At 37.5% G+C, this 26759-nt stretch overlaps 3 protein-coding genes across 3 annotated transcripts in view; all 3 read right to left on the bottom strand.

Moving 5' to 3' along the window:
• The window catches only part of LOC123251335 (vomeronasal type-1 receptor 1-like), a 61428-nt gene that overhangs the window by 13238 nt on the left and 21431 nt on the right, over positions 1–26759 (bottom strand). The gene's annotated exons all lie outside the window — the stretch shown is intronic.
• LOC123251337 (olfactory receptor 4B1-like) lies at positions 7469–8380 on the bottom strand. The gene has a single exon (XM_044680579.1). The coding sequence runs from the start codon at positions 8378–8380 to the stop codon at positions 7469–7471; it is 912 nt and encodes a 303-aa protein (XP_044536514.1).
• On the bottom strand, positions 17531–18103 carry LOC123251338 (olfactory receptor 4B1-like). The gene has a single exon (XM_044680580.1). It carries the CDS (start codon positions 18101–18103, stop codon positions 17531–17533), a length of 573 nt encoding a protein of 190 aa, XP_044536515.1.

Genomic DNA, 26759 nt, shown 5'->3' on the forward strand with positions numbered 1-26759 from the left:
ATGGACATATAAAGTAAATGGTTTGTCATAATTTGGGATACCAAGAGCAGGGGCAGACAGGATAGCACGTTTTAAATTTGAAAGAGCTGTTCGGTGTTCCTTTTCCAATTTAAGTGGTTCAGGGACCGTGTTTTTTGTGAGTGCTACAAGGGATTTAGTGATTTCTCCATAGCAGGGGATCCACTGCCTACAAAATCCTGTTGCTCCAAGTATTGCCCTCAATTGTTTTTTAGTGGTAGGATCACTTAAGTTTTGGATACTTTCAATACGTTGTGGAGAAATTAAACGGGACCCAGCAGTTAAAATAAATCCTAAATATTGCTCTTTTGGGAGACACCACTGAACCTTTACTTTTGAGATTTTGTGGCCTCTTTTATGTAATTCTAAAAGAAGATGTTTACTATCTTCTTGACATGTCGTGGCATCTGGTGAGGCCAATAGTAAATCATCTACATATTTAATTAACTTTCTGTTTTTAAATGTAATATTATCTGTGTCTTGGCTCAATATCTGTGCAAAAATAGTCGGGCTTTCGACATACCCTTGGGGCAAACATGCCCATGTCCATTGGGAACCTTTCCAGGTGAAAGCAAACATATGTCTGGAGTCCTTATGTATAGGTATGGAAAAGAAAGCTGAGCACAAGTCTATTACTGTAAAGTATGTAGCTGTGCTAGGAATAGAAGAAATGATAGTATTAGATTGGAGACCACAGGGTGTCTCTTTATAACATGATTGTTCACTGCCCTCAAATCCTGGACAAATCGATAGAGATGCTTGCCATCAGGCCCCAATTTGGGCTTTTTAACAGGCAGGATTGGAGTATTGTATTCAGATTTACAGGGAATTATGATGCCTTGGTCAATTAGTGAATTTATCATTGGGGTAATGCCCTTTATTGCCTCCTTCGAGATAGGATACTGAGGAATGGAAGGAGGTGGGCTAGATTTTGTTTTAATTTGGACAGGGACAGCTGATTTAAGTATGCCAACATCAGAAGGTGATGTGGCCCAGAGAGACTCAGGTATATTTGTTGGGATTTCAAAAGTGGGAGACCCCTGTATCTCATGACTATTTGGAAGGAACTCAGGGAGCAAAGTTAAGGATTCCTCAGGCAATTCCAGTGACATAGAGCCATCTGGAGAGCAATTTATTGTGGCTCTAAGCTTGCATAAAAGATCTCTCCCCAGCAAGTTTATAGGGGAGCCAGGCATCAATAGGAAAGAGTGCTCCACATTTAGGGGCCCTATGGCTACTGTTCTAGGGGAGAGCTTTGGTACCATTTGGGGTTTTCCTGATACCCCCACTATACTTACTGATCCTATGGAATTGCAATATGGGTCTGGTGTACTCTTCAATATAGACCTGGAAGCTCCAGTGTCCACAAGACAGTCATAATAGGTGTTACCAACCTTTAATTTTACATAAGGCTTGTCAGTATGGGGGGGGGGCAGTGGATGGGGACAACGGGCAGTAAGGCATCAGGGTCTGGAAAATCAAAGGTTGTATCCTTTGATCCCTGTGCCTCAACCCCCCCCCCCGTACACCTTTATAATTTTTGGGTGGGCCCATGGGCTCCTCCTTGAGGGGCAGTAGCACCCTGGGTGGTTTGGGGCCGAGCTCCACTCAAGATATACTGCTCTGGAGTCATTTGGTTTGAGTTATCAATTGCCTGATCCATATACCTAGATCTGTCACTAGTCCTAAAGTCACGATCCCTGAAATCATTGTTTCCATAATCGTTATTATTTCTATATTTTCTATAATCATTATTTCTATAATTGTTATTATTTCTATAATTATAATTATTTCTAAAGTTGTAATTTCTGAAGTTATTATTTCTAGATGCCTGATTCCAAATCCTACAGTTCATCATTACATGACCCCTTCTTCCACAGAAATGGCATATAAGGATCTGAAAGTTAGATTCACGGAGAGGGGCAATTGCAATTGGTTTAGTAGCAGACTCTTGTAGTCGTTTTTCAACTCTATCACTTACAACAGAGTCAGTTAAGGAATCTAGTCTCTTATTAAACATGTCCATATTCTTTTTAAATATGTCCAATAAACTATTACTCTCTTCCTGTTTCTCTTTATGGTTGTTAAAGACATAAACAGCAGTTCTCCTTAACTCATCAAGGTCCATTTTGGGCCATGTAGAGCAATTTGTTTTAAAATGATCTACAATCTCTTTATGAGAGTTATGGACAAATTGTTCCTTTATTTGCCTTACATCCTTTTCAACAGAAACGTCAAGTTCCATGTATCTATTTCCCAATTCAATTAGCCTGTCCATGAATTGGGAGGGTGTCTCATCATCAGATTGTGTAATGCTTTTAAATTTGGTCCAGGCCTGAGGTTTCTCAGCACATGCTCACATTACTCTTAGAAATTGTACAGTAAAATTTGGGAGTCCTGATGACTACAAATAAAAATAATTTTTAAAAAAGATCACACATGAGAATGCATTGTGTGATGAATGGATTCCCTACATTCTCCCTCTATACCCAACATACACTTGACTTTATTTCCTTATTTTCAGGAATCCTAGTCAGTCAATTCTGAAAATGGTTTGGAACCCAGAAACATTCAGTCCCTAAAAGAAGATAAATCTGTTTTAGACAAAATTCTGCCTTGAGGCAGTGTTGAAGTCAAGATGACTTCCAAAGATGAGGCATGCCAAAACATACACTCAGAGCTCTGTAGATAATCAGAAGGGATCTAGGCTTATGAACAAGTTGTGGGAGGCAAAAACTGAAGCACTGGGGTTATACTTTCCCTAGGGAAATTTTTCTCTGGTTATCATTCTATTAAAAAGAAGAGAATAAATCAAATCTTTTTGAATATATACCAACTCACAATTAACCAAAGATATTAGCCACCATGAAAAATAAAGAAAGAATCAGAAAACAGAATTTCAGGTTTGGAAATGACATAAGAACAGAGATTGTTAGAACATAGAAGTAAATGAAAATAAAGTGAGTGACTTTAGAGCACTAAAAATAGAATGACAGATTTGAGAGTCAGCCAGAAAACAAGCATTTAATAAAACTTAATGTATTGACTGACATTGAATTAAATTCCTGAGATATGAAGAAAGCCCAAAAGAAAAAATACTCACTTGCTGTGATCTCACAGTCTAATTGTGAAAATGGCATGAAAACAACTATGTATAAACAAGATATATCGAGCTAATTCTGAGGTGCCTTACCCTTATAAAATACCCTAATTCAGCAGCTAAAAGCAGGAGATCAAATTCCCTGAGGTCTTCCTCAGCTCCCTTAGGACAGAACTGTGCCAAAGAAATAATGATTTGGGGAAAGTCTGAATGCCTCTTTCAGTTATTTATTTAGTGGTCTGAGTATTTGCCCATTTCTAATGGACCACTGCTGGGTATCTCTGTGGAAGGCAGAGTTGACCAACCAGTACCAGATCCTCTCTACTCCTTCCTCTCTGGTGATTTAAGGAGTCAGATCATGTTGCAACAATTGGCTTGCTTTTAGTCTAGAAGAAATAAAATGGCATGCAGGTCCATGTGGCCCCTTTCTCTGAAATTTTAGGGAGTTTTGAGTAGAAAAAAAGTTAGTAATATTATTATGACAGCTCAGAGACCACACTTGGAAAAATCCCTAACAGTATTTTCCTCTGGGCCTTAATTTAAATTTTGTTTATTTACAGATCATTCCTGATTTCTATATATTGGAGAAAAAATCAAGATTCAGGAAACATTGATATAAGAAGCAAGTAAAATATATTATTGCTCCAGTTACAGGAAAGGGGAGAGAAGGGCAAAGGGGTAGAAAGGTAGACTTTTTAGAATCTCCCAGATTCCATGAAGTGGTAAGTAAAACTGGCAGCTTCACTCTAGTCCTCTGTCCTAAGATGCTTGGAAGAGTCCAAAGGCCTACCTTGATTTCTTCTTCCTCTTTTGAAACTCATTTCTCCTTCTAGTATCTCCTTTCACTTGCTGCCTCTCTGGGACTGGCTCTTTCTAATTAAGTTTAAGTCCTAGCTAAGAATGGTGACACTGACTCCTCTTTACTGTGGCTGCTCAACTCATGGAGTCCCCATTCCTTCCTCTCAGTCTTCCCTCTCACACACTAAATATCCTACCTCAAATCTACCTTCTGACTCAAAGATCAAAATAGAACAAAGCACTCTCAGAGCTGAGGAAAAGTTATAAACTTTATAAACTACAAATCCAAGGATTCTAGTCAGCTCTAGAGCCCCCTTACTCTAGGAAACACTGTGAGGCTGAGAAGAATGAATCTTAGGACAGTGAATAGCAGGGAATAAGACCTGAAAACTTGTTACAATTTTGGTATTTCCTGTGTAACTCTGAAGCAACAGTGCAGAGAGACCAATTGGTCTAGATCAGTGATGGGCAAACTTTTTAAAGAGGGGCCAAAGGAAAGGAAATGCCCATCTGTCAGTCTGTTTCTAAGGCAACTCTTTGGAAGTTTCATTGTATTGTATCCTACTCATTGTATTCATCAGATTAGGAATAATGTCACCAGGGGGATAGAACATTTCAAGGGGCCATGTCACAGGTCATAGTTTGCCCATCACTGGTCTAGAGTTTTCTCATCTGATGTAAAATGAGGCAAAATCTTTTTCCCAGGTCTCTTCCACAATTTACATCATTCATTATAAAGCTCCTCCAGCTTCAAAATCCCAATCTCTTTGTTCTAAGCCTCTTTCCCATTTTAACAATCTCTTTTCTTTCAAATACTCAACCTGATAATGGACTTAATCCTCTTCTTGAGAGATTTCACTCTAGATACTCCAATACAATGCCAACATTCTCAACTCTACAGGCTGTGATGTAATCCAGTAAGTATAACAAGGTTTTAGAATTGTCCACATTCAGGGAGAGCCTATGTGGGTTGGTTTATCCTCAGCCTACTATTTGACTATATTAGACTAAGTGCCATTTTCATTTTCATCACCCTGAATTTTAAAATAATCTAGAACTATATTTAAATATGTATTTATAAATTACTAAAGTGGTAGCCACTCTCCCTTTAATTAAAAAATCGACTCTGAGTCTTTACCCCAGTTATTAATTATTTATTGAAAAAACTGAAGAAACTTTTCCCAATAACTAGTTAAGTTACTTTCATTCTCTAACAAAATCCCCAAATTCCTAGGCTTGACAAAACACTAAATTTCTAGTTGAGCAATTTATTTAAATGTAAGCAATAATAATACAATGCTCGCCACCCAAACTGCTTTACACAATGGCTTTTGCCACTATGGCCTCCCAGGCAAACCCCAAATCAGGAACAGCCAGCAGAGAGATCTCCTCCCCTCAACTCCCAGAAATCAATTGTTTAACTCCCTACCAACTGCCCCCTCACCCAAAGTTCTCCAGGGGAAGGGGTCCCCCGGAATTCTGGGTGAGGCTTGACCCTGTATTTTACAGGAATTCCATCCTGCCATTTTCTATATTACACTACTAAGGAACTGAAAGCCCCTTAACCCTCAGAAAGAGCAAATAGCTTTTCCAAATAAAGCCCTCAAGAAAAATTCTAGCCTTCAGGATCAGAGGAGGTATGCTTGATATCCCTTAAGCTACATCACCTTGGATGTTATTTCTTCACCCTACTTGTAAAACCAGTCCAGACCAAATGGTACAACTCAAGGAGGATCTTAGTGTTTTCATTCTCAATAATTAGTGACCCTACCCAAATAACTGTATTTTTTTCTAAATACTAGATCTATCTATTTTTAATCATGGCTCTGGAATCAGAAGGTCATGGTTTATATCTTATTTTTGATACCACTAATTTTGAAAATTTCAAAAACTCACTTATCCTCCCAGAGACTCAATGTGCAGATTTGTAAAATGAAAGGATTAGGACCTGTGGTTTCTGCTATCCTTCCAGCTCCAGATCTATTATCCCATGATTCTATGTATCAACAAAGTGGAATGTAACCCCTTGAAAACATCAAACTGTGTAATTTTTGTTATTGCCTTTTCAGCACCTAGGATAACATAGTAGAAAAACTGAAGAGTCTTTACAAAGCATCTGGTTTTTATGTGCTCATTTTTCAGATAATGAAATGGATAAAAAACATTGAATAAAATGGATATGGATGAAGTGGATTGGATAAATTGGATAAAATGGATTAAAAAAAATCTTTAGATTTCAAATCCATCATGCTTCCCACTAGACAATTCTTCCTCAGATCATGCTGTTGCAAACATACTATTCCCTTCCTCATGATTAATTTTGTTTCTATATCTTCTCCTCAATCAAATTCATAAGTATTTATGTGTATATGTGTGTATTATTGTAATGCAAAAGTTGCAAGAGAGGGTTTTGCTCTTGCAGGGGGCCAATTGAAAATTTCTGGCAGTTAGAAGCCCTGAGAGTATTCAGTTGGTCCCTGAAGCTTGGACAGAGTGTAAGGATCAACCAGAGCTCTATTTTGGCTTTTGGTTTGCATTGGCCTGTGTCTTGTCTTTGGACAATTTAAACCTAGCAAATTTATCTGGACCTCTCCCTGACCTTCTCCATATTATTTCCCTGTTTTCCTTGCCTGTTTTCCCGGGGCTCTGGGAGGCAGGGTGGCTTTTGGGTTCTTAGTGAAAAGACTTTGTGTGTTTAGTTTTCCCCAATAGGCAAGTAGGACATCCTTGAATTCAACTATCCCTTTAGTATACCCTCTACCTTAAAAGCAGCCAAATCTTCCCAGGATGAGAGAGCAGGTTCTCTCTATGTCTAACCCATTCCTGAGACCCTCTCCCATCTTGTGTTTCTCCCTAGCAGCTGTCAGAAAACTCAATCCCCTCTCTCCTTCCAGACCAACCCTGAAACATTAAAAAAAACCCTTGGTTACCTAATCCAACCCTCTAGAGAATCTTTGTGTTGAAGAAATTAGGCAAGGGTGAAGGGGAAGGAATAATTCTCTTTATTTCTTGAGGGAAACTGGAGGCATCCATCTTGGGAGGAAGTAGTTGCCCAATGCTTCCTCCTGAAATCACTTCAATTTCATTGACAGGAAGGAGCCTTATGATTCCTCCTTTGAGGACTTGAGAAACTGACAAGAAAGCCCTCAAGTCAGGTTCAAACAACTTATGACTGGCCCTATTACTTGTGTCTGTAAAAGTGCCTTTCCTGCCTGGAAGGGTTCAGCCTATTTCCCCCTAGTGTCCTCTGTTTCTAGCTTGGGAGTCTAGTCTGTGTCAGCTGCCTCTCCTGAATACCTCACCTGTACCCTTACCATCCAAATACCACCCTGATCATTCCTCCTTAAACCCAGCTTTCCCTTCCATTTCTCCTATTGCCTCGATCACCCTTTTACCCCTCTGTCACTCAGCAAGGGAAGAAGAACACTCCCCAAACTTTAGTGTACCCCTTTTTATCCATTACATTATATATGCATAAATATTTATATAACCACTACTCTGCAAGTCAGTGTTCATTGTCTTCACAAGTCCATTGTCATTCCCTGCTGAAATTCATTTTTTTCCCCACAACCTCTTCATAGCATTCTTCACTTCTGCATTTCTCAAAGAATAGATGATGGGATTCAACATTGGAGTAACCACTGTATAGAACACAGACACAAGTTTATCTTCAGTAAAGGTGGAAGAGGGCCTCAAGTAGAGAAAAATGGCAGGACCAAAGAATAAGAGAACAACAGTGATGTGGGAGGCACAAGTGGAAAGAGCTTTGCGTCTCCCCTCTGCTGACTGGTTTCTCAAGTGAACCAAGATGACAACATAAGAAGAAATCAAGAGGAGAAAGAAACATGAAGCAATTACACCACTGTTAGCAAACACGATAATTCCTTCCACAAAAGTATCAGTACAGGCAAGCTTGAACAAGGGATTGAGGTCACAGAAATAGTGATCAATCACATTGGGACCACAGAAGGGCAACTGAACAGTGATGAGAATCTGAATCACAGAGTGAAACATGCCCCCAAGCCAGGAACTAACCACCAGCACACGACACACAGGACGGCTCATGATGGTCATATAATGGAGGGGTTTACAGATGGCCACATATCGATCATAGGCCATCACCGTAAGCAGGAGGATCTCAGCAACTCCAAAGAAGTGGAAAAAGAAGATCTGGGTGATGCAGCCATCCAAAGAGATAGTTTTGTTCTCAGTCAATAAGCCAGAAATAAATTTAGGAACAACTGTGGAAGAGTAACAGATCTCTACTAAGGATAAGTGGCTGAGGAAGAAGTACATGGGAGAGCTCAGACTCTTGCTCATGTTGACAGTCAAGATGATGAGGCCATTGCCCAACATTGTGGCTACATACATTGGAAGAAAAACCACAAAACACACTCTCTGTACTTCTTGATCCTGGAAGAGTCCTGTAAAGATTAGCTGGGTCACGTTGTTTGTTATGGCCATGGAATCCAATCATGTCATATCAGTTCAAGAGAAACTTACTAGGCTTGAAGTAAGACAAAAGAAAAAAGTACCATGAATGTTTTATTCTTAATGTAAATTTTCTTCTTAATTCCGAATAACTCCACAACATTTGATATATTTTATTCACAATTGTTTTCCTAATCCTGTAGCAATAAATTTGGTATAGAATTGCATTCAGAAAAGATCTCAGAATTTATCTACTTTAGCCAACTCAAAAGAGAATCCCCTGTGCAAATTACGTAATTATTTAGCCTCTCTCTGAGGCTGAATGTAATAAGAATGAATGTAAAATAATGTGAGGCAGCTAATTCTATATTGAGAAAGCTCCCACCATAAGGCAATCTTCCCAACAATTCAGCTAGAATCATTCTTTTAGCTACATTCAGGCATTGCTCCTTATTCACTCCTTCAAGTCCAAATAGAAAAAAATCAAATCTTTGTTTTACGTGACATCTTTCAAAAATTTTAAATGAGCTATCATATGTTGTCTCTTAGTCTTGTTTTCTACAAATTAATAATCCATAAATTCTTCAACCAATTCTCTTTCTGGTTTCAAAAACTTCAAAAATGTGAGGATGCTTATCAATTGGGGGAATGGCTAAACAAGTTGTGATATATTATCTTCATTTTACAAATAAGGAAACCGAGGCAGACAGCTTTTAAGTGACTTTTCCAAGATCATATAGCTAGTGTTGGAGGATTAAATTTAAACTCAAGTCTTTCTGAGTTCAGTTCTCTATCTAATGTTATATATGTATTGCATGAACAAGTATTGTATATATATTTTATATGTAGGTGCCTATACACACATATTTACATAAAGAGATGTGTGTGCATATACACACATAATTATATGGCGTCCTGAACAAGGGGAAAAAGCAAAAAAGACTATCACCTTCCAAGCTTTGTCCTCTGTTCTCTATATACATATACATGGAGTCTCAAAAGTCTCTGCAATTTTAGGCTATTAAAGCTTTTAAAGGTCTTATTGAATTTTTTTTTAATTTTAAACCCTTCACTTCTGTGTATTGACTTATAGGTGGAAGATTGGTAAGGGTAGGCAATGGGGGTCAAGTGACTTGCCCAGGGTCACACAGCTGGGAAGTGTCTGAGGCCGGATTTGAAACTAGGACCTCCCGTCTCTAGGCCTGGCTCTCAATCCACTGAGCTACCCAGCTGCCCCCCCTATTGAAGTTTTAACATATTAAAGCTTAAAATGCCTCTAAGACTTTGAGGTTATCATGTATATTTAAGTGAATGGTAGAGAAGCAAAGGCAGGCAACAAGGTAAAGAAGACACTACTCTCTCAGAAAAAACAATAGAAACTGGCAAGTAAATAACAAGGACAGGAGAGAAAAACACTAATGCAATTAATACATATTATATATTAAAATAACCTAAGGGGAAGAGACCAAGAGGAAAAATTAATGAATTAACAATAATGACAAAATTAAAATGGAAAATTTTAATGAAAGTTCACATTGTCTAATAAACTTTTTTTAGAATCTATCTATTAAGCTATCTGGCATGAATTCTTCCCAAAAATATATAAAAGTAACTTCATAATTGGAGAAAGCTGTAGAAATTTTTATAATAATATGGATGTTCTGTGTAATAATATTATTTTGATGGAAGTCAAATATCTGAAACAGTAAACAAAAGAAAATCAAAGAACTCATCTAGACAAAGACTTGATAATTTTATTTACAAGTAAAGATGATGGAACTAGAAGATGGAATAAAGAGAATTCATTTACAGTTATTAGACTTCCTGAAAAAGGTTTGAAAAAAGAAATTTTAGGACATCATACAGGGAAAAATTTATAACCTTTCTCCAAGGTTTCTTATGAAAATGAAATGGGGTAATATTTGTAAAGTGTTTGGTCCATGGCAGATTCTATGTGTCCTATTTAATCCTTTGAAAGTTTAATGAACATTTAAATAATTTTTACTCAAAGTAAATTCTATTCCAGTATTTTTAAAAAAACTGTGGGATTATCTTCATCATTAAATATTCCAAGACAATCTCTTAAGGAGAGGCAACAACAGAAACAGAAGGGAAGGGAGAAGGGAGGAAAGTCTAAGCCCAATTAGGACTTTTTTATGCTAATGCACTGAGAATTTTTCCAAGGTAAATACCAAGAGGTCAAGTGATAGAAATGCCATTGGTCTAACAGTAAGGAAGATTCAGGTTCTCATTCTACTTCAGACACTTGTTAGCTATGTGATGTTGGACAAGGTTCTTAATCTTTTAGTCTCAGTTTTCACAACAGTAAAATGGGGTAATAAAATCTGAAAGTCTGAGAATCAAACAACATTATGCTAAGTAAAAATTGTTGAAAGCCATTTTTACAATAAGCATCCAGAGTGGCTAGATGGCTCAGTAAATAGAGAACCATGTCTGGAGTTGGAAAATCCTGGATTCAAATCTGGCCTCAGACACTTTCTAACTCTGTGAACATGGGCAAGTCACCTAACTCCCATTGCTTAGCTCTTCCACTCTTCTCTCCTGAAATGGATACTTAGAGATTCTAAGATGGAAGGTAAGGGTTTGTTTAATCATTGAAAAGGAAGGAGATGTCATTTACAAATATCAAGGTGAAGAGGAACAGATTTTGGAGGCAATATTGTAGTAACAAGAGTTCTAGTAGGATTAAATCCTTCCTCTTTGGAATGATCACAGGGGAAAATCAGACCAACAATAGCTTGGATTTACTCCAAAGCCTCCCTATAGGAGGAAAGCAGGTTATCAGGAAGGTTGTTTTAGCTAGCAACTGTCAAATGAGGCTTAGTGTGAAGAATTATCAAACAAATATATTTTAAGTGTTTCTATAACAGATATTCATAAGACTAACAACCATTAACTGATACATAAATGCAAAGGCCAAAGGAAATTAGCAAATAGCTCTCAAAAGAAGAGCTACAAAATGTTAATTAAAATGTTCCAAATCACTAAAAACTAAGAAAAATGAAAATATTTTAAAACCCTGAGGTTTTACTGCAGTAAATTGGCAAAGATGACACAAGATGAAAAAACAAATCAATTTTGGAGGCATCGTGGGAAGATATGGATGAATACATAGTTAGTAGGGCTGTGAAATGACACAGTCATCTGAGAAAGTAATTTGGAATTATGAAAATAAAATCATTAAAATGTTCACATACTTTGATGCAAAGATTCTACTTCCAAGCATCTTCTCTGAAGGAAATCATTGATAAGAAGAAAACTCCCAAATATCTCTAGGGTTTTTTATGCAGTTTTATTTTTTTTATGTCTGAATTCTATCTCATATGCTCCTCCCACACCCACTGAGAAAATAAATACAACAAAACCTATTACAAATCTGTATAACAGAGCAAAAATAATTCTCCGAGTAGCTATGTCCCCTGTCCACCAAAAAAATGCCCACTCACAATTCCTATTCTAATTCCCTGCTTTCTTTCCTCACAACACCATCTATCTCCTTGTTTTTGCTAAATCCCAGGTTATAACTGGTGCCTTCCCTCCCCAGGCTATAATCCCAAATTTTCTGTGGTCTCTGAAAACAAGAAAACTCAGATCCCTTAAAAGATGAATTACCCAGGTTCTGGATCAAGATCTTTCTGTCAGTTCTTTGGTCTCCCTGCCCCTAGAAAATAGCAAAAACTGCCAGAGGCAGCCAAGCCAACAGCCAAAGTCCTCCACACATGAAAGGACTTATACCTACCCAGAAGAGATGCCAAATGTAAGACCTCAGTTCTGAGATTTCCTAACTTTATCAAAAAATGAGCTAAACCATTAGCTATGATCAAGAGATCACGTTCCCTGAGGTCATCCCCAGTCCCATAGGAGGAAACTCTGCCAACAAAATGATGGCTTGGGAAAAGGTTGGGGTTTGCTTCTATTAGTTACATAGTGATCTAACTCTCACACTGTTCCAGGAAATGATGTGCATCTGAAAGGGAGATTGGGGAATAGAAATAGACAAGTGAGTAAACCTGGGATTTCATCACAAAACTTCATATCTAATTTATTGTACAATTCTGAAGTAGCAGAGATTAGTGGGAAGAGTTACAATGGCAATCAGAAAACTGAGAAGCTTTTCCTGTCTTCATGATGATGTTGGCTAGGCCACTCTCCTTCTCTGGGCTTTAGCTCCCCCATCAACCAAAATCATCTAATTTTATTACCATCTAGGTCATACCTAACCACAGTGATGTGGCAAAGGGGGCAGAGCCATATACCTGACATTAGGAAGACCAGAGTTCAAATCTCATTAATTATGTGATTGTAGGCAAGTCATTTAATGCTATTTGACTCAGTTTCCTCATTTGTAAAATGAGCTGGAGAAGGAAATCACAAAGCATCCCTGTACCCTTGCCAAAAAATAAAAAACAAAAAACATATGGAGTCACAAAGAGTTAGACACAACTGCAATGAATCAACAGCAATAAAAAGCTCATGTTCTTCTCTCTTTTCCACAAGAATAGCATAGGAAACTTCATTAGGAGCTTTGTTGAAATTTTTGGGAATGATGTCCGCATCATTCCCCTGATGTAGCAGTTTAGTGACCCTATCAAGAAAGGAAATACCATTCATCTGGAATAACTTTTTTGTAATCAAGCCATGCTAGCTTCTGGTGATCTCTACTTTCTTCTATATATGTTCAATCCAGTTCTTCAAAATTACAGGCAGTTTGGTGGTACAGTGGCTAGAAGTTTGCACATGGAAACAGGAAGACCCAGATTTTCTAGCTGTGTCATACTCAGCAAGTCACTTCACCTCTTTTGTCTCAATTTCCCAACCTATCAATTAGTAATAATAATAGTACCTACCTCCCAGGGTTGTTGTGAGGTTCAAATGAAATACTATTTGTAAAATGTTTTGCAAAACAGAAAGCACTATATAAATACCAGCTATTGTAACAAAGAATCCTTTTTTAAAATCCTTTATTATCTACTAGGATTCTGTATGCCAAGTAGATTTTAATTGGCAATTATGAACTTACCCTTTTTAATCAGCAATTATAAACTTATCCTTTAGAAAAAAAAAACTTGGTATTCTAACTTAAAATGCTAGAATTTTCTAAGAACCAAAATTAAGATCACTAGTTTTTAGATCTTATTCTTTTCTTTTTTAAAATCAGCATGTCTGAATTTATTCATTTTTGCCAGACTCCCATCTCTACACTCCTCTAAAGATCATTGATAGTAGCCTAGCAATCTTATCTGCCATATCTTTTGATACCCAAAGGTGATGATCTGTACTTGAAAAAGTTCACCAGACTGAACCTGTTGGGAGGTTGGGGGCTCCTGGAAAAGAGTTCTGTGATCAGTACAACCAGGGAATGTCAAGTATTGAGTTTAGCACTCAAGACTAGGTTGTTTCTCTTCTTTAAAAATACTGCCCTTTTATTTCTGTAGAATTGACCTCAGAATAGCCCCCTGAAATGAATTCATATGTATGTACATGGCTCTTTAATATTTACAAAGTACTTTGATAAACATGGTATCCATTGGTCCTCACCATAGTGCTGTGAAGAAGGGATTTGCAGTATCACAATCCCAAATTACATGGATTTATGCAATGTAGAGGTCTGTCTACCTCTACACCATCCTACTGTATTGAACGATGGGGCATTATTTGGGAAGTGAGAAACCGATGTTATGTTGGTAATTTGAGGAAAGATGTGTGGTATAAGGGAATCTGAAGGGAGGATGTTGGAGACTTGCTAAATGGGTAATCTCGGTTACAGGTAGGCTGAGATTGAAGGAAATTCAGGGTATAATAGGACTGAAGTCAGGAGTATAACACAGAAGGGAAACAGAGATCTTCAGGAAGAAGAGAAATTAAACTAAACAGACAAACACAGCAAGCTTACAGATTGGGACTTAGACTCAAACACAAGCTGAGGGAAATAGACTAGACTGAAATTAACAAACAGGCTTTAGTTAATTTCACAGGAAGGGACCTGTTTTGAAGTAACACCTTCCTTCAAGATGGATGCCCCAGCTTCCCTCTAAGCCCAGAGTATGTTGTTTCTTTCCCTCTTCTTCCCTCTTGATAACTAACAGACAAATTATACTAATAGGGCTGTTGAAACACAAAAGGGTTTATTTTCTTTGAAGGATGTTTGTTAGGAAGGTGGATCAAAGGAAAGCCCTGTCAATTGTCTCAGGAACCTCAGATGGGGGAAGGGAAGCAAAGATGGAGTCTGAGTAAGGATGTGCCTTTAAACTCAGCTTTACAAAGTGCTATTGCTATCTAAAGGAAATAAATGATGACTGACTAACTATAACTAATGCTGTCAATCAGGTAACCATTCACAGATTTAACTCCTCTCTAATTACTCTCCTTATTAACTCCACAGACATATAAGGTAAGGGAGGGAAGGCAGGGATGGTATTAGGAAAGGAAGATATAAAGGGTTTATCTCAAATAATAATTTCTTAAGTAAATATGTCAAAGCTAGGCTAAATTTCAATATTAAAGCTAGGTAATCAAGGCAGCTCGACTGACTGACAACCTCCCTCCACGGAAGATCCAGCCAACTGTCTTTCCTCAAGATTCCAAACCCCTAACAGCTTTTGGAACTCAGCCAAAGCTAGAAAAACTATATCACCCCAATTCTGTATACTACACCAAGTGATGTGCTGAAGCTCCAATAAGGAAAATTGGCAATCAAAGCCATCAGTAGATAAAAGCTAAGTTTTAGAGATCATGTCTGACTTTAAGAGTCTGGTAGGTTGGGTTTGAAATTAGAATTAAAAAGAAAATTAGAAAGAAAAGAGACAGTCAGAGACAATCTAATAGTTAATAAAAAAGTGTGATGATCCATGGCTCTGAATCAAAATTCAGCAAGGAGACAGAAGTGGTTCAAATTGATGCATTCCCCCTCTTATCCACACAGAATTGCATCTAATCACCTGAGGAGAGTGACTGGGGCACCGACTCCTTTTGCACTAGCTTCTTTAATGTATTGTTGTTTAGTCATTTTCAGTTGTGCCCCCGGGGGGGGGGGGGCTTGTTAACAAAGATGCTAGAATAGTTTGCCATTTTCCTTCTCCACCTCACTTTACAGATGATGAAATTCTTTTATACACCTATCCAAATAGGAAGATGAGTTCATGGCAATAGTATCTCAGATCAATTAAGTCTCAGTAATATTCTTTCATTTTAGGTGTAAGGAATGTTAGCAAAACATGGTGGAAGTCTGAATTAATATTACTTTCACCATACCAGTGTTTCAGGATGGTAGAAAAGATCTTTGCATAGAATAGCTGTGAAATATGCTCATTTTATGATGGGCTACTCAAAGCTAAAATCATTCAACACTTCCTGCCAGTAAATGGGACAAGGGAAATCACCCTCTTCATGAATTCCAAGTCATACTAGATCCCAAAGCCTAATCCCTAAGCAGGGCTGCAATTCAGAATCCATGGTTTGTGACATCATCCAAACATGGGCCCAGCTGAAAATATGAGTCAAAAGACTAAGAAGGAACTTCTTTCTCCACTCATATAAGCTGTGCCATGGGGAATTAAAAAAACTCATTTTCCCCCTAGAAATTCCTAGTATTTCATAGAAATCCTGAATTCATAAATTCATATATTCAAAGACTATAAAATAGGGCATACCTGTGACCCAGAAATACCATTACAAGGTCTGTATCTCAGATTAAAAAAATAAAGGAAAAGGATTTTAATTTGTTAACTATATTTAGAACAGCTTTTTGTGGTGGCAAAGAATTAGAAATTGAGAAGATGCCCATCAATGAGGAATGGCTAAACAAGTTGTGTTATATGATTACGATAGAATGAGATTGTGCTATAAGACATGGCAAGCGATTACTCTCAAAAAAAAACTGGAAAGATTTACATGAACTGATACAAAGTCAAACAAGCATAACCATGAGAACATTATATGCAGAAAAATTAATATTTTCTAATGAATTGTTAGTGACTTAGCTCTTTTCAGCAATTGAATGATTCAAAACTATTCCAAAGAACTTATGATGGAAAATGCTATACACACCCCAGGGAAAAAACTGATAGCATCTGAATACAAATAACAGCATACTTTTAAATTTTTTCTTTATTTTTCTTGCTTGTTTTCTGGCCTGTGTCTTCTTTCACAACATGACTAATGATAAAATATGTTTTGCATGATGGCACATGTTTAACCTATAGATAATTGCTTGCCTTCTCAAGAATGAAGAGGAAAGTATGAGATGGAGATAATACAGAATTCAAAACTTTTTCTTTAATGATAAAAATTATTTTACATATAATTGTAAAAAATAAAATTGTAAATTAACAAAATTTTACAAAAGAAATCTTGAATTCCTATCAAACCTATAAGACTATGTATTACCAGGATCTAAAAATGCAGTGGGCTGGCAGCCATTTAATAATTTAATAAAGGTTAGGCATTATTCATTATACTTGTTGTTGCTATCCCAAGAACAAATGTCACAATATACTATCTAATCATGCTTTTCTGCTTCTATGAAGAGTTGACTACATTATTCCACTCACTAGGCATGTATATATATATGAATATATACATGCCTAGTGAGTGGTATATCAGGTAAACAAGGCCAGATAAAGAGTTACCCATGCCATGTGGATATTAAACAGATAAAGGACAAAGTGAAAGAAATTACAAAGAGGGAGTTGATTTGAGGGGTAAAAATGCATACTTTTAAATTTTTTCTTTATTTTTCTTGCTTGTTTTTTGGCCTCTGTCTTCTTTCACAACATGACTAGTGAGAAAATGTGTTTTGCATGAAGGCACATGTTTAACCTATAGATAATTGCTTGCCTTCTCAAGAATGGAGATGAAAGTATGAGAGGGAGATAATACAGAATTCAAAACTTTTTCTTTAATGATAAAAATTATTTTACGTCATTGCAAAAATTAAAATTTTAAATTAACAAATTTTTACAAAAGAAATCCTGAGTTTCTATCAATCCTATAAGACTATATATTACCAGGGTCTAAAAATGCAGTGGGCTGGCAGCCATTTAATAATTTTTTTGAATGATTAGGCATTATTCATTATACTTGTTGTTGCTATCCCAAGAACAAATTATATATACTTTGAAAGGTGTTTCTACCAAGTTGAGCACTGTGTAAACTATCATTAAATCAAGTATCAGTACAGGCAACCTTGAACAAGGGATGGAGGTCACAGAAATAGTGATCAATCACATGAAGACCACAGAAGGGCAATTGGACAGTGATGAGAATCTGAACTACAGAATGAAACATACCCCCTATCCAGGAACTAAACGCCAGCACATGGCACACAGGACGGCTCATGATGGTCATGTAATGCAGGGGTTTGCAGATGGCCACATACCAGTCATAGGCCATCACTGTGAGAAGGAGGATCTCAGCAACTCCAAAGAAGTGGAAAAAGAAGATCTGGGTCATGCAGCCATCCAATGAGATGGTTTTATTCTCAGTCAACAAGCCAGAAATAAATTTAGGAACAATAGTAGAGGAGTAACAGATCTCTACTAAGGATAGATGACTGAGGAAGAAGTACATGGGGGAGCTCAGACTCTTGCTCATGTTGACAGTCAAGATGATGAGGCCATTGCCCAACATTGTGACCATGTACACAGGAAGAAAAACAACAAATGAAACTCTCTGTGCTTCTTGATCTTGGAAGAGCCCCGTAAAAATTAACTGCTTCACATTGTTGGTAATAGCCATGGAATCCATTAGGTCATCACAACTCTAAAGAAGCTTGATAGACCTGAAATAAAACAAAAGAAGATGAGGCCAACATAATTAATAAGGGAAAATATCCTATGGCAAGTAGATTCATGGATGGATAGACTGATGAGTTGTTGCACAAATGCATAAATGCATGGATTAATAGGCACATCTATTAGATATAGGGATTTTTGAATGGATAGATGATGGTAATGGATGGATAGATGAATGAAAATGTACTTATTAAGTACTTACTATGTGAAAAGCTCTGTGATAAATTCAGGGATTAGAAAAGAATAGAGCACATTCCCTGATCTTAAGGAACTCCTATTCTAAAGGGGAAGATAATATACAGACCAAGTTTTCTTTAACTTTCCATAAGTCAGTTACTTTAAAATGTTAAATTAAAAGGGTGATCTAAAATTTATGATATTGGGCCTAACTCTATAAATTAAAAGGTAATTATGATACTGTAAAAATTTAATTTAAAACAGGAAATATTAAAAAGAGAAAAACACAAGCATTTTGTTATATTTAAAGAGACAGTGACAGGGTTAAAAAAGAGACCACTGAAAATGAAAAGCATATAAATAATAATAAAAATTATTATAAAGACTATCTCTATTTAGAACTTTAAGGTCTTCAAAATGCATTACTTGCATTAACTTTTTTGATCCCCTCAAGAACCTTATGAATTATGAAAAGTATCTCAATACTTACTTCACATGTAACTCATTCCTAAGTGCTACAAGTTTTAATATCTATTTGATACATTAATCAATCAGCATTCATGACATGAATCCAAAGAATGAGACCTATGAATATACTGAGGCTCAGAGAAGTCATATAGTGTATTATCATTTTGCTATGGAAAATGGAGAACAGGATGAGTGACCCTCAACAGTTTTAGAATTTAGAACAAACCCAGATGCCATGAGCCAGAAGGCAAAAGCAGTTACTGCCAGAACTATAAAAGGGAGAACTTTGAAGAAGAAGCTCTCTCATTCCTGAGAAGGTTCCTGGGTTGGTTGGGTGGGTAGGCCAAACCAAATCTGCTTAGGTTACCTGCATCCTGTTCCAATAGTTATCACATCCTCAACTTTTGGACAAAGTTGTGCTATGTATTAATCATTTGAACATCAAGGAAGAACAACATCAACACTCAATCAATCTGCTTAAGGCCAAAGGTACCTGGCCTGACCACGGTGCCACAGAGAGGAGAAACCTCTCCAACAGACAGTCTCAAACCTGAATAACCTTTGATTGACAAACTTGATCATCGGTAATTTAGTGAAGCTTTCCTAGCACCTCTTTCATTCAACCCTGTTCCTTTCCCTAAGTTTGTTATAATTAAATCCTAAAAGCTGACATAGGTGAATGTCATCATTGTCCTAAGGATCGCTGATCATATCCTTTGTATCTGAGGGAAAGGGACTGCTCAAGCAAAGCCAAATCACAGTCATCTGCATTATCCATTTAGTCTATAGTGTTATCCATTGACTTAAATCCAGGATAAGCAGTCAGAGAAGCTGTGTGATCTAATTCACAGCTCCTCACTTGTTCACTTATTCCTGGGCACTGTTGTGTGGGAGCTGGGAGCTTACCTGAGTTTCAAATACTTTGTGGGACTTGGTGTTCACTACCAAAACTTGGTGTTCCCCCAGGCTTCCCACCTTCACTCAGCTCAGGTTACTCAGGTCCTTATACCATCAGAGGACCTTAGACCATCTCTCCATCAGGCCTTATCCTGTATCACCATCACACCTATAATAGTAGCTAGTCAATGCTAGAGACAAAATTGAAATCCAAGCATCTCTTGACTAAAGGTCCAACACTCTTTCCACCATGATAAGCTGAATAAACACATAGACATCCAGAGATATAGCAACTGGATTTAAAGAGAAAAGCATCATCAGTGTGAGACTTCAGTGATCTACTAAAGAAATATGATGTGCCAAACAGAAAGATAAATGAGATGTTAGAGATTAGAATAGAATATGCAACTACCTGAATTATAGTATCATATATCTAGTGCCAGAAGGGATTAGAGAGACCATTGAGTCTAACTGTCTCATTTTACTGCTAAGGAAACTGAGACCTAAGGAATACATGGTCAAGGTATAAGGTATATGAATCAATTCTCAAAACATCAAAAAGTCCAAAGAAAAAAATAAAAAGGAAAAAAGGAAAAAAGAAAGGGAAAAAAATAACCTCTGAGGAAAATACAGGATATTTTAAAAAATGAAAGGAAAAAATTCTAGGAACAAGAAAAAGGGGGAAAAAATTCACAAATCAAAGCAGGTTTCTGTAGCAATCCATGTCCCATAAGCTTTGCAACGACAATCACTCATTAAGCCAGTTGAGCAGCCTGGACTACAGTAAGTTGTCATATCATAAAAGAAATGGAAAAAAGGAGACTAGATCTCGAGACAAATGGGAAATATCATTTTCCAGTGCAATACTTTTCTTCACTTCAGAGATAATGGAGCCAGAACAATCGATGTTGAGTACTTGATATCAAGTGCGGTACAAGTAAGTCCTATGTCTTAACATATGCTAAGCGTCACAACCTCGAGTCTCACACAGGATCAAGTCTTTACATAGAATGTCATCAATCCCTGTAGGATTAGTTCAGTCTCTTTCTTTTATGTGCTCATTTGCACTTTGCAGGTCAAAAACTCTGTGCTCCTTTGTGGTCTGATTTTCCTTGGATTAGATATAGTCATCAAGCAAAAGTCTCATAATAGTTAAATAACTAGTGGCAGGTTTCTATAGTCCAAAGCTTTTTGGGTATAAATTCATATGCTAGGCAAATGGGCATCTAAACTTATTCTTATTGCAAAAATCAAAGCAGTCAAGAGTCTATTTAATGCTGGTGACATGCTCCAAATGTAAAAAAATGAGAGAAAAGAGAAAAAAATCAAATACTGTATTGCACATGTAGGAAGAAAAACTAACAACAACAAAAAAAATGTGTAGTTTTTACACGATCACAGAGGTAAAGAATAGAGGTTAATTTTCAAGAGATAAGATTCATTCCCTCCTTAACTTGCCATGATCCACAGTGTGAGTGCAAATGAGGTAGACGAAGTGATGTGGGTGCAAATGAGGCATATAAAGCAATAATACATCCAAGAAAGTACAAAAGGAATGACAAAAGGCATAAAATGTTTTGAAAGGCAAATCAGGTCAATATAGGTCACTAATACAGATATTATGTTGTGAGGGAGTATATGTTTCTTTCAAGTACAAGGATCAATCAAATAAAGTGCAACAAAATAGTGCAAAATCCAGCAGTAGAGCATTCTCATCACAATAGTCAAATACAATCAATAGTCAAATATAATAGGTGCAGGTAATAGTACTTAATACAGAGAATTATTCATTATCAATAGAGGGTACTCATTTACATGACTGCAATGAATCCATAAGTCCCTCTCCCCAATTTTGATGGCTGTTGGTGTAGTTAATAGGAACTGGAATGGTCCATCATAAGCAGGTTCAGTCGACCCAGTATGTTTGAAATCCTTTATGTACACACTATCACCTGGGTTCAAATCATGAAGCGAGAAGTCTAAGGGGCCTGCTTGAACAGCAGCTCCAGAGTCATGGAGTTCTAGCAATTTTGTTTGTCATTTTCTGATATAAGTGGCAAAGGTTGTATCCCCTCCTAACAATGAAGTATAGGCAGGGTTGAATGGTTGTGCCTGAATAGGTGGATGTCCAAATAGCATCTCAAATGGTGAGATGTGTAAATTGCCTCTGGGTCTGCTTCTGAGATAAAATAAGGCCAGAGGTAAAATTTCAGGCCATTTCAAATGAGTCTCGGTGCATAATTTGCCAATCATAGTTTTAAGTTCCTTATTCATCCTTTCAACTTGGCCAGAGCTCTGGGGATTATATGGTGTATGAAATTTAGGAGTTATCCCAAACATGAATAAATTTGTGATAAGACTGAGTCAGGCCAAAACGAGGAATAATCTCTTTCAAAAGGATTTTGGCAACAAAAGCTGCTGTGGCATGAGCAGTAGGAAATGCTTCAGGCCACCTGGTCAGTTGATCGACTATGACCAGACAAAATTTATAGTGTCCAGCTTTTGGAATAGAGATAAAATCAATTTGCAAATGTTCAAATGGTGTGTAAGCTAGAGGACGTCCACCAAAAGCTTTTTCTTGAAAAGTGTGCTGATTAAAGGCCTGGCAGGTGGGACAAGCTGACATATTTTGGAGGCAATTGTAGTTATTCCAAGTACTATCCATACTCTTTTAACAGAGTCTACAATGCCTTGGGTGCCAAAATGACCGTGTTTATGGATGGAATGACAAATTTGGTTATAGAAAGTCCTAGGGAGCAGGGGCTTGCCTTCAGATGACACACATACTCCATTTATCTGTTTTGCTTTAAATTTCTGCTTCCATTTTCCCACTTCCTTGTCATTATAGGAAAGGGAAAGATCCAAATTATCAGTAATTGTTAGTGGCATAATTAACTCAGGTCCTTCTAAGGCTGCTAGTTTGGCTGTAGCATCTGCTCGATCATTTCTCCTGGAGACAGGGTCAGTGCCACCTGTGTGTGCAGAGCAGTGAACAACAGCTATGGCTTCAGGGAGTAGGATGGTAGAAAGAAGTTCAGTGAAAAGGTCTGCATTGGCAATACCCTTTCCAGCTGATGTTAAAAATCCCCTTTGAAGTCATAACATGCCAACAGCATGACATATGCCAAATACATAATGGGAGTCTGGGTAAATTGTGACCCTTTTGTTCTGTGCAATGATACAAGCCTGTTTTAAAGCTGTGAGTTCTGCACCTTGTACATTCACATGTGAGGGTAAAGAAGCTGACCATAGAGTATCCAATTCTGTAACTACTGCAGCTCCTGTATAGCGCACACCCTCTCTCATAAAAGAAGAACCATCTGTAAATAATATTAAATCAGGATTATCCAAAGGGGTGTCCAGTAAATCACTACAAGGTTTATCAACAGTGGACACCAAAGATGTGCAATCATGTAAAGGTTCTCCAGAAACTGGCAAATGAGGGAGCAAGGTTGCAGGATTAAGAGCTCCACAGTGTTTTAATGTGATGTGTTCATTATTCAATAGGGTTATCTCATATCTCATAATCCTTTGATCAGTAAATGCCTGAGTTCTATGTCTTAATAACAATGCCTCTACCTCATGTGGGCACATTATGGTCAGAGGGCATCCTAGTACCAAATCAGCAGATTTTGTCACTAATAAAGCTGTGGCAGCTACTCCTCTAAGGCATGGTGGTGCTCCTGCAGCTACTGGATCCAGCTGGGCTGAATAATAGGCTACTGGGCTTTGATCAGGTTCCAAAAGTTGAGTTAGAACACCTGAGGCTACTCCTTTCCTTTTATGGACATATAAAGTAAATGGTTTGTCATAATTTGGGATACCAAGAGCAGGGGCAGACAGGATAGCACGTTTTAAATTTGAAAGAGCTGTTCGGTGTTCCTTTTCCAATTTAAGTGGTTCAGGGACCGTGTTTTTTGTGAGTGCTACAAGGGATTTAGTGATTTCTCCATAGCAGGGGATCCACTGCCTACAAAATCCTGTTGCTCCAAGTATTGCCCTCAATTGTTTTTTAGTGGTAGGATCACTTAAGTTTTGGATACTTTCAATACGTTGTGGAGAAATTAAACGGGACCCAGCAGTTAAAATAAATCCTAAATATTGCTCTTTTGGGAGACACCACTGAACCTTTACTTTTGAGATTTTGTGGCCTCTTTTATGTAATTCTAAAAGAAGATGTTTACTATCTTCTTGACATGTCGTGGCATCTGGTGAGGCCAATAGTAAATCATCTACATATTTAATTAACTTTCTGTTTTTAAATGTAATATTATCTGTGTCTTGGCTCAATATCTGTGCAAAAATAGTCGGGCTTTCGACATACCCTTGGGGCAAACATGCCCATGTCCATTGGGAACCTTTCCAGGTGAAAGCAAACATATGTCTGGAGTCCTTATGTATAGGTATGGAAAAGAAAGCTGAGCACAAGTCTATTACTGTAAAGTATGTAGCTGTGCTAGGAATAGAAGAAATGATAGTATTAGATTGGAGACCACAGGGTGTCTCTTTATAACATGATTGTTCACTGCCCTCAAATCCTGGACAAATCGATAGAGATGCTTGCCATCAGGCCCCAATTTGGGCTTTTTAACAGGCAGGATTGGAGTATTGTATTCAGATTTACAGGGAATTATGATGCCTTGGTCAATTAGTGAATTTATCATTGGGGTAATGCCCTTTATTGCCTCCTTCGAGATAGGATACTGAGGAATGGAAGGAGGTGGGCTAGATTTTGTTTTAATTTGGACAGGGACAGCTGATTTAAGTATGCCAACATCAGAAGGTGATGTGGCCCAGAGAGACTCAGGTATATTTGTTGGGATTTCAAAAGTGGGAGACCCCTGTATCTCATGACTATTTGGAAGGAACTCAGGGAGCAAAGTTAAGGATTCCTCAGGCAATTCCAGTGACATAGAGCCATCTGGAGAGCAATTTATTGTGGCTCTAAGCTTGCATAAAAGATCTCTCCCCAGCAAGTTTATAGGGGAGCCAGGCATCAATAGGAAAGAGTGCTCCACATTTAGGGGCCCTATGGCTACTGTTCTAGGGGAGAGCTTTGGTACCATTTGGGGTTTTCCTGATACCCCCACTATACTTACTGATCCTATGGAATTGCAATATGGGTCTGGTGTACTCTTCAATATAGACCTGGAAGCTCCAGTGTCCACAAGACAGTCATAATAGGTGTTACCAACCTTTAATTTTACATAAGGCTTGTCAGTATGGGGGGGGGGCAGTGGATGGGGACAACGGGCAGTAAGGCATCAGGGTCTGGAAAATCAAAGGTTGTATCCTTTGATCCCTGTGCCTCAACCCCCCCCCCCGTACACCTTTATAATTTTTGGGTGGGCCCATGGGCTCCTCCTTGAGGGGCAGTAGCACCCTGGGTGGTTTGGGGCCGAGCTCCACTCAAGATATACTGCTCTGGAGTCATTTGGTTTGAGTTATCAATTGCCTGATCCATATACCTAGATCTGTCACTAGTCCTAAAGTCACGATCCCTGAAATCATTGTTTCCATAATCGTTATTATTTCTATATTTTCTATAATCATTATTTCTATAATTGTTATTATTTCTATAATTATAATTATTTCTAAAGTTGTAATTTCTGAAGTTATTATTTCTAGATGCCTGATTCCAAATCCTACAGTTCATCATTACATGACCCCTTCTTCCACAGAAATGGCATATAAGGATCTGAAAGTTAGATTCACGGAGAGGGGCAATTGCAATTGGTTTAGTAGCAGACTCTTGTAGTCGTTTTTCAACTCTATCACTTACAACAGAGTCAGTTAAGGAATCTAGTCTCTTATTAAACATGTCCATATTCTTTTTAAATATGTCCAATAAACTATTACTCTCTTCCTGTTTCTCTTTATGGTTGTTAAAGACATAAACAGCAGTTCTCCTTAACTCATCAAGGTCCATTTTGGGCCATGTAGAGCAATTTGTTTTAAAATGATCTACAATCTCTTTATGAGAGTTATGGACAAATTGTTCCTTTATTTGCCTTACATCCTTTTCAACAGAAACGTCAAGTTCCATGTATCTATTTCCCAATTCAATTAGCCTGTCCATGAATTGGGAGGGTGTCTCATCATCAGATTGTGTAATGCTTTTAAATTTGGTCCAGGCCTGAGGTTTCTCAGCACATGCTCACATTACTCTTAGAAATTGTACAGTAAAATTTGGGAGTCCTGATGACTACAAATAAAAATAATTTTTAAAAAAGATCACACATGAGAATGCATTGTGTGATGAATGGATTCCCTACATTCTCCCTCTATACCCAACATACACTTGACTTTATTTCCTTATTTTCAGGAATCCTAGTCAGTCAATTCTGAAAATGGTTTGGAACCCAGAAACATTCAGTCCCTAAAAGAAGATAAATCTGTTTTAGACAAAATTCTGCCTTGAGGCAGTGTTGAAGTCAAGATGACTTCCAAAGATGAGGCATGCCAAAACATACACTCAGAGCTCTGTAGATAATCAGAAGGGATCTAGGCTTATGAACAAGTTGTGGGAGGCAAAAACTGAAGCACTGGGGTTATACTTTCCCTAGGGAAATTTTTCTCTGGTTATCATTCTATTAAAAAGAAGAGAATAAATCAAATCTTTTTGAATATATACCAACTCACAATTAACCAAAGATATTAGCCACCATGAAAAATAAAGAAAGAATCAGAAAACAGAATTTCAGGTTTGGAAATGACATAAGAACAGAGATTGTTAGAACATAGAAGTAAATGAAAATAAAGTGAGTGACTTTAGAGCACTAAAAATAGAATGACAGATTTGAGAGTCAGCCAGAAAACAAGCATTTAATAAAACTTAATGTATTGACTGACATTGAATTAAATTCCTGAGATATGAAGAAAGCCCAAAAGAAAAAATACTCACTTGCTGTGATCTCACAGTCTAATTGTGAAAATGGCATGAAAACAACTATGTATAAACAAGATATATCGAGCTAATTCTGAGGTGCCTTACCCTTATAAAATACCCTAATTCAGCAGCTAAAAGCAGGAGATCAAATTCCCTGAGGTCTTCCTCA

The sequence above is a fragment of the Gracilinanus agilis genome, chromosome 6, assembly GCF_016433145.1.
Source record: "Gracilinanus agilis isolate LMUSP501 chromosome 6, AgileGrace, whole genome shotgun sequence".
Classification (NCBI taxonomy): domain Eukaryota; kingdom Metazoa; phylum Chordata; class Mammalia; order Didelphimorphia; family Didelphidae; genus Gracilinanus; species Gracilinanus agilis.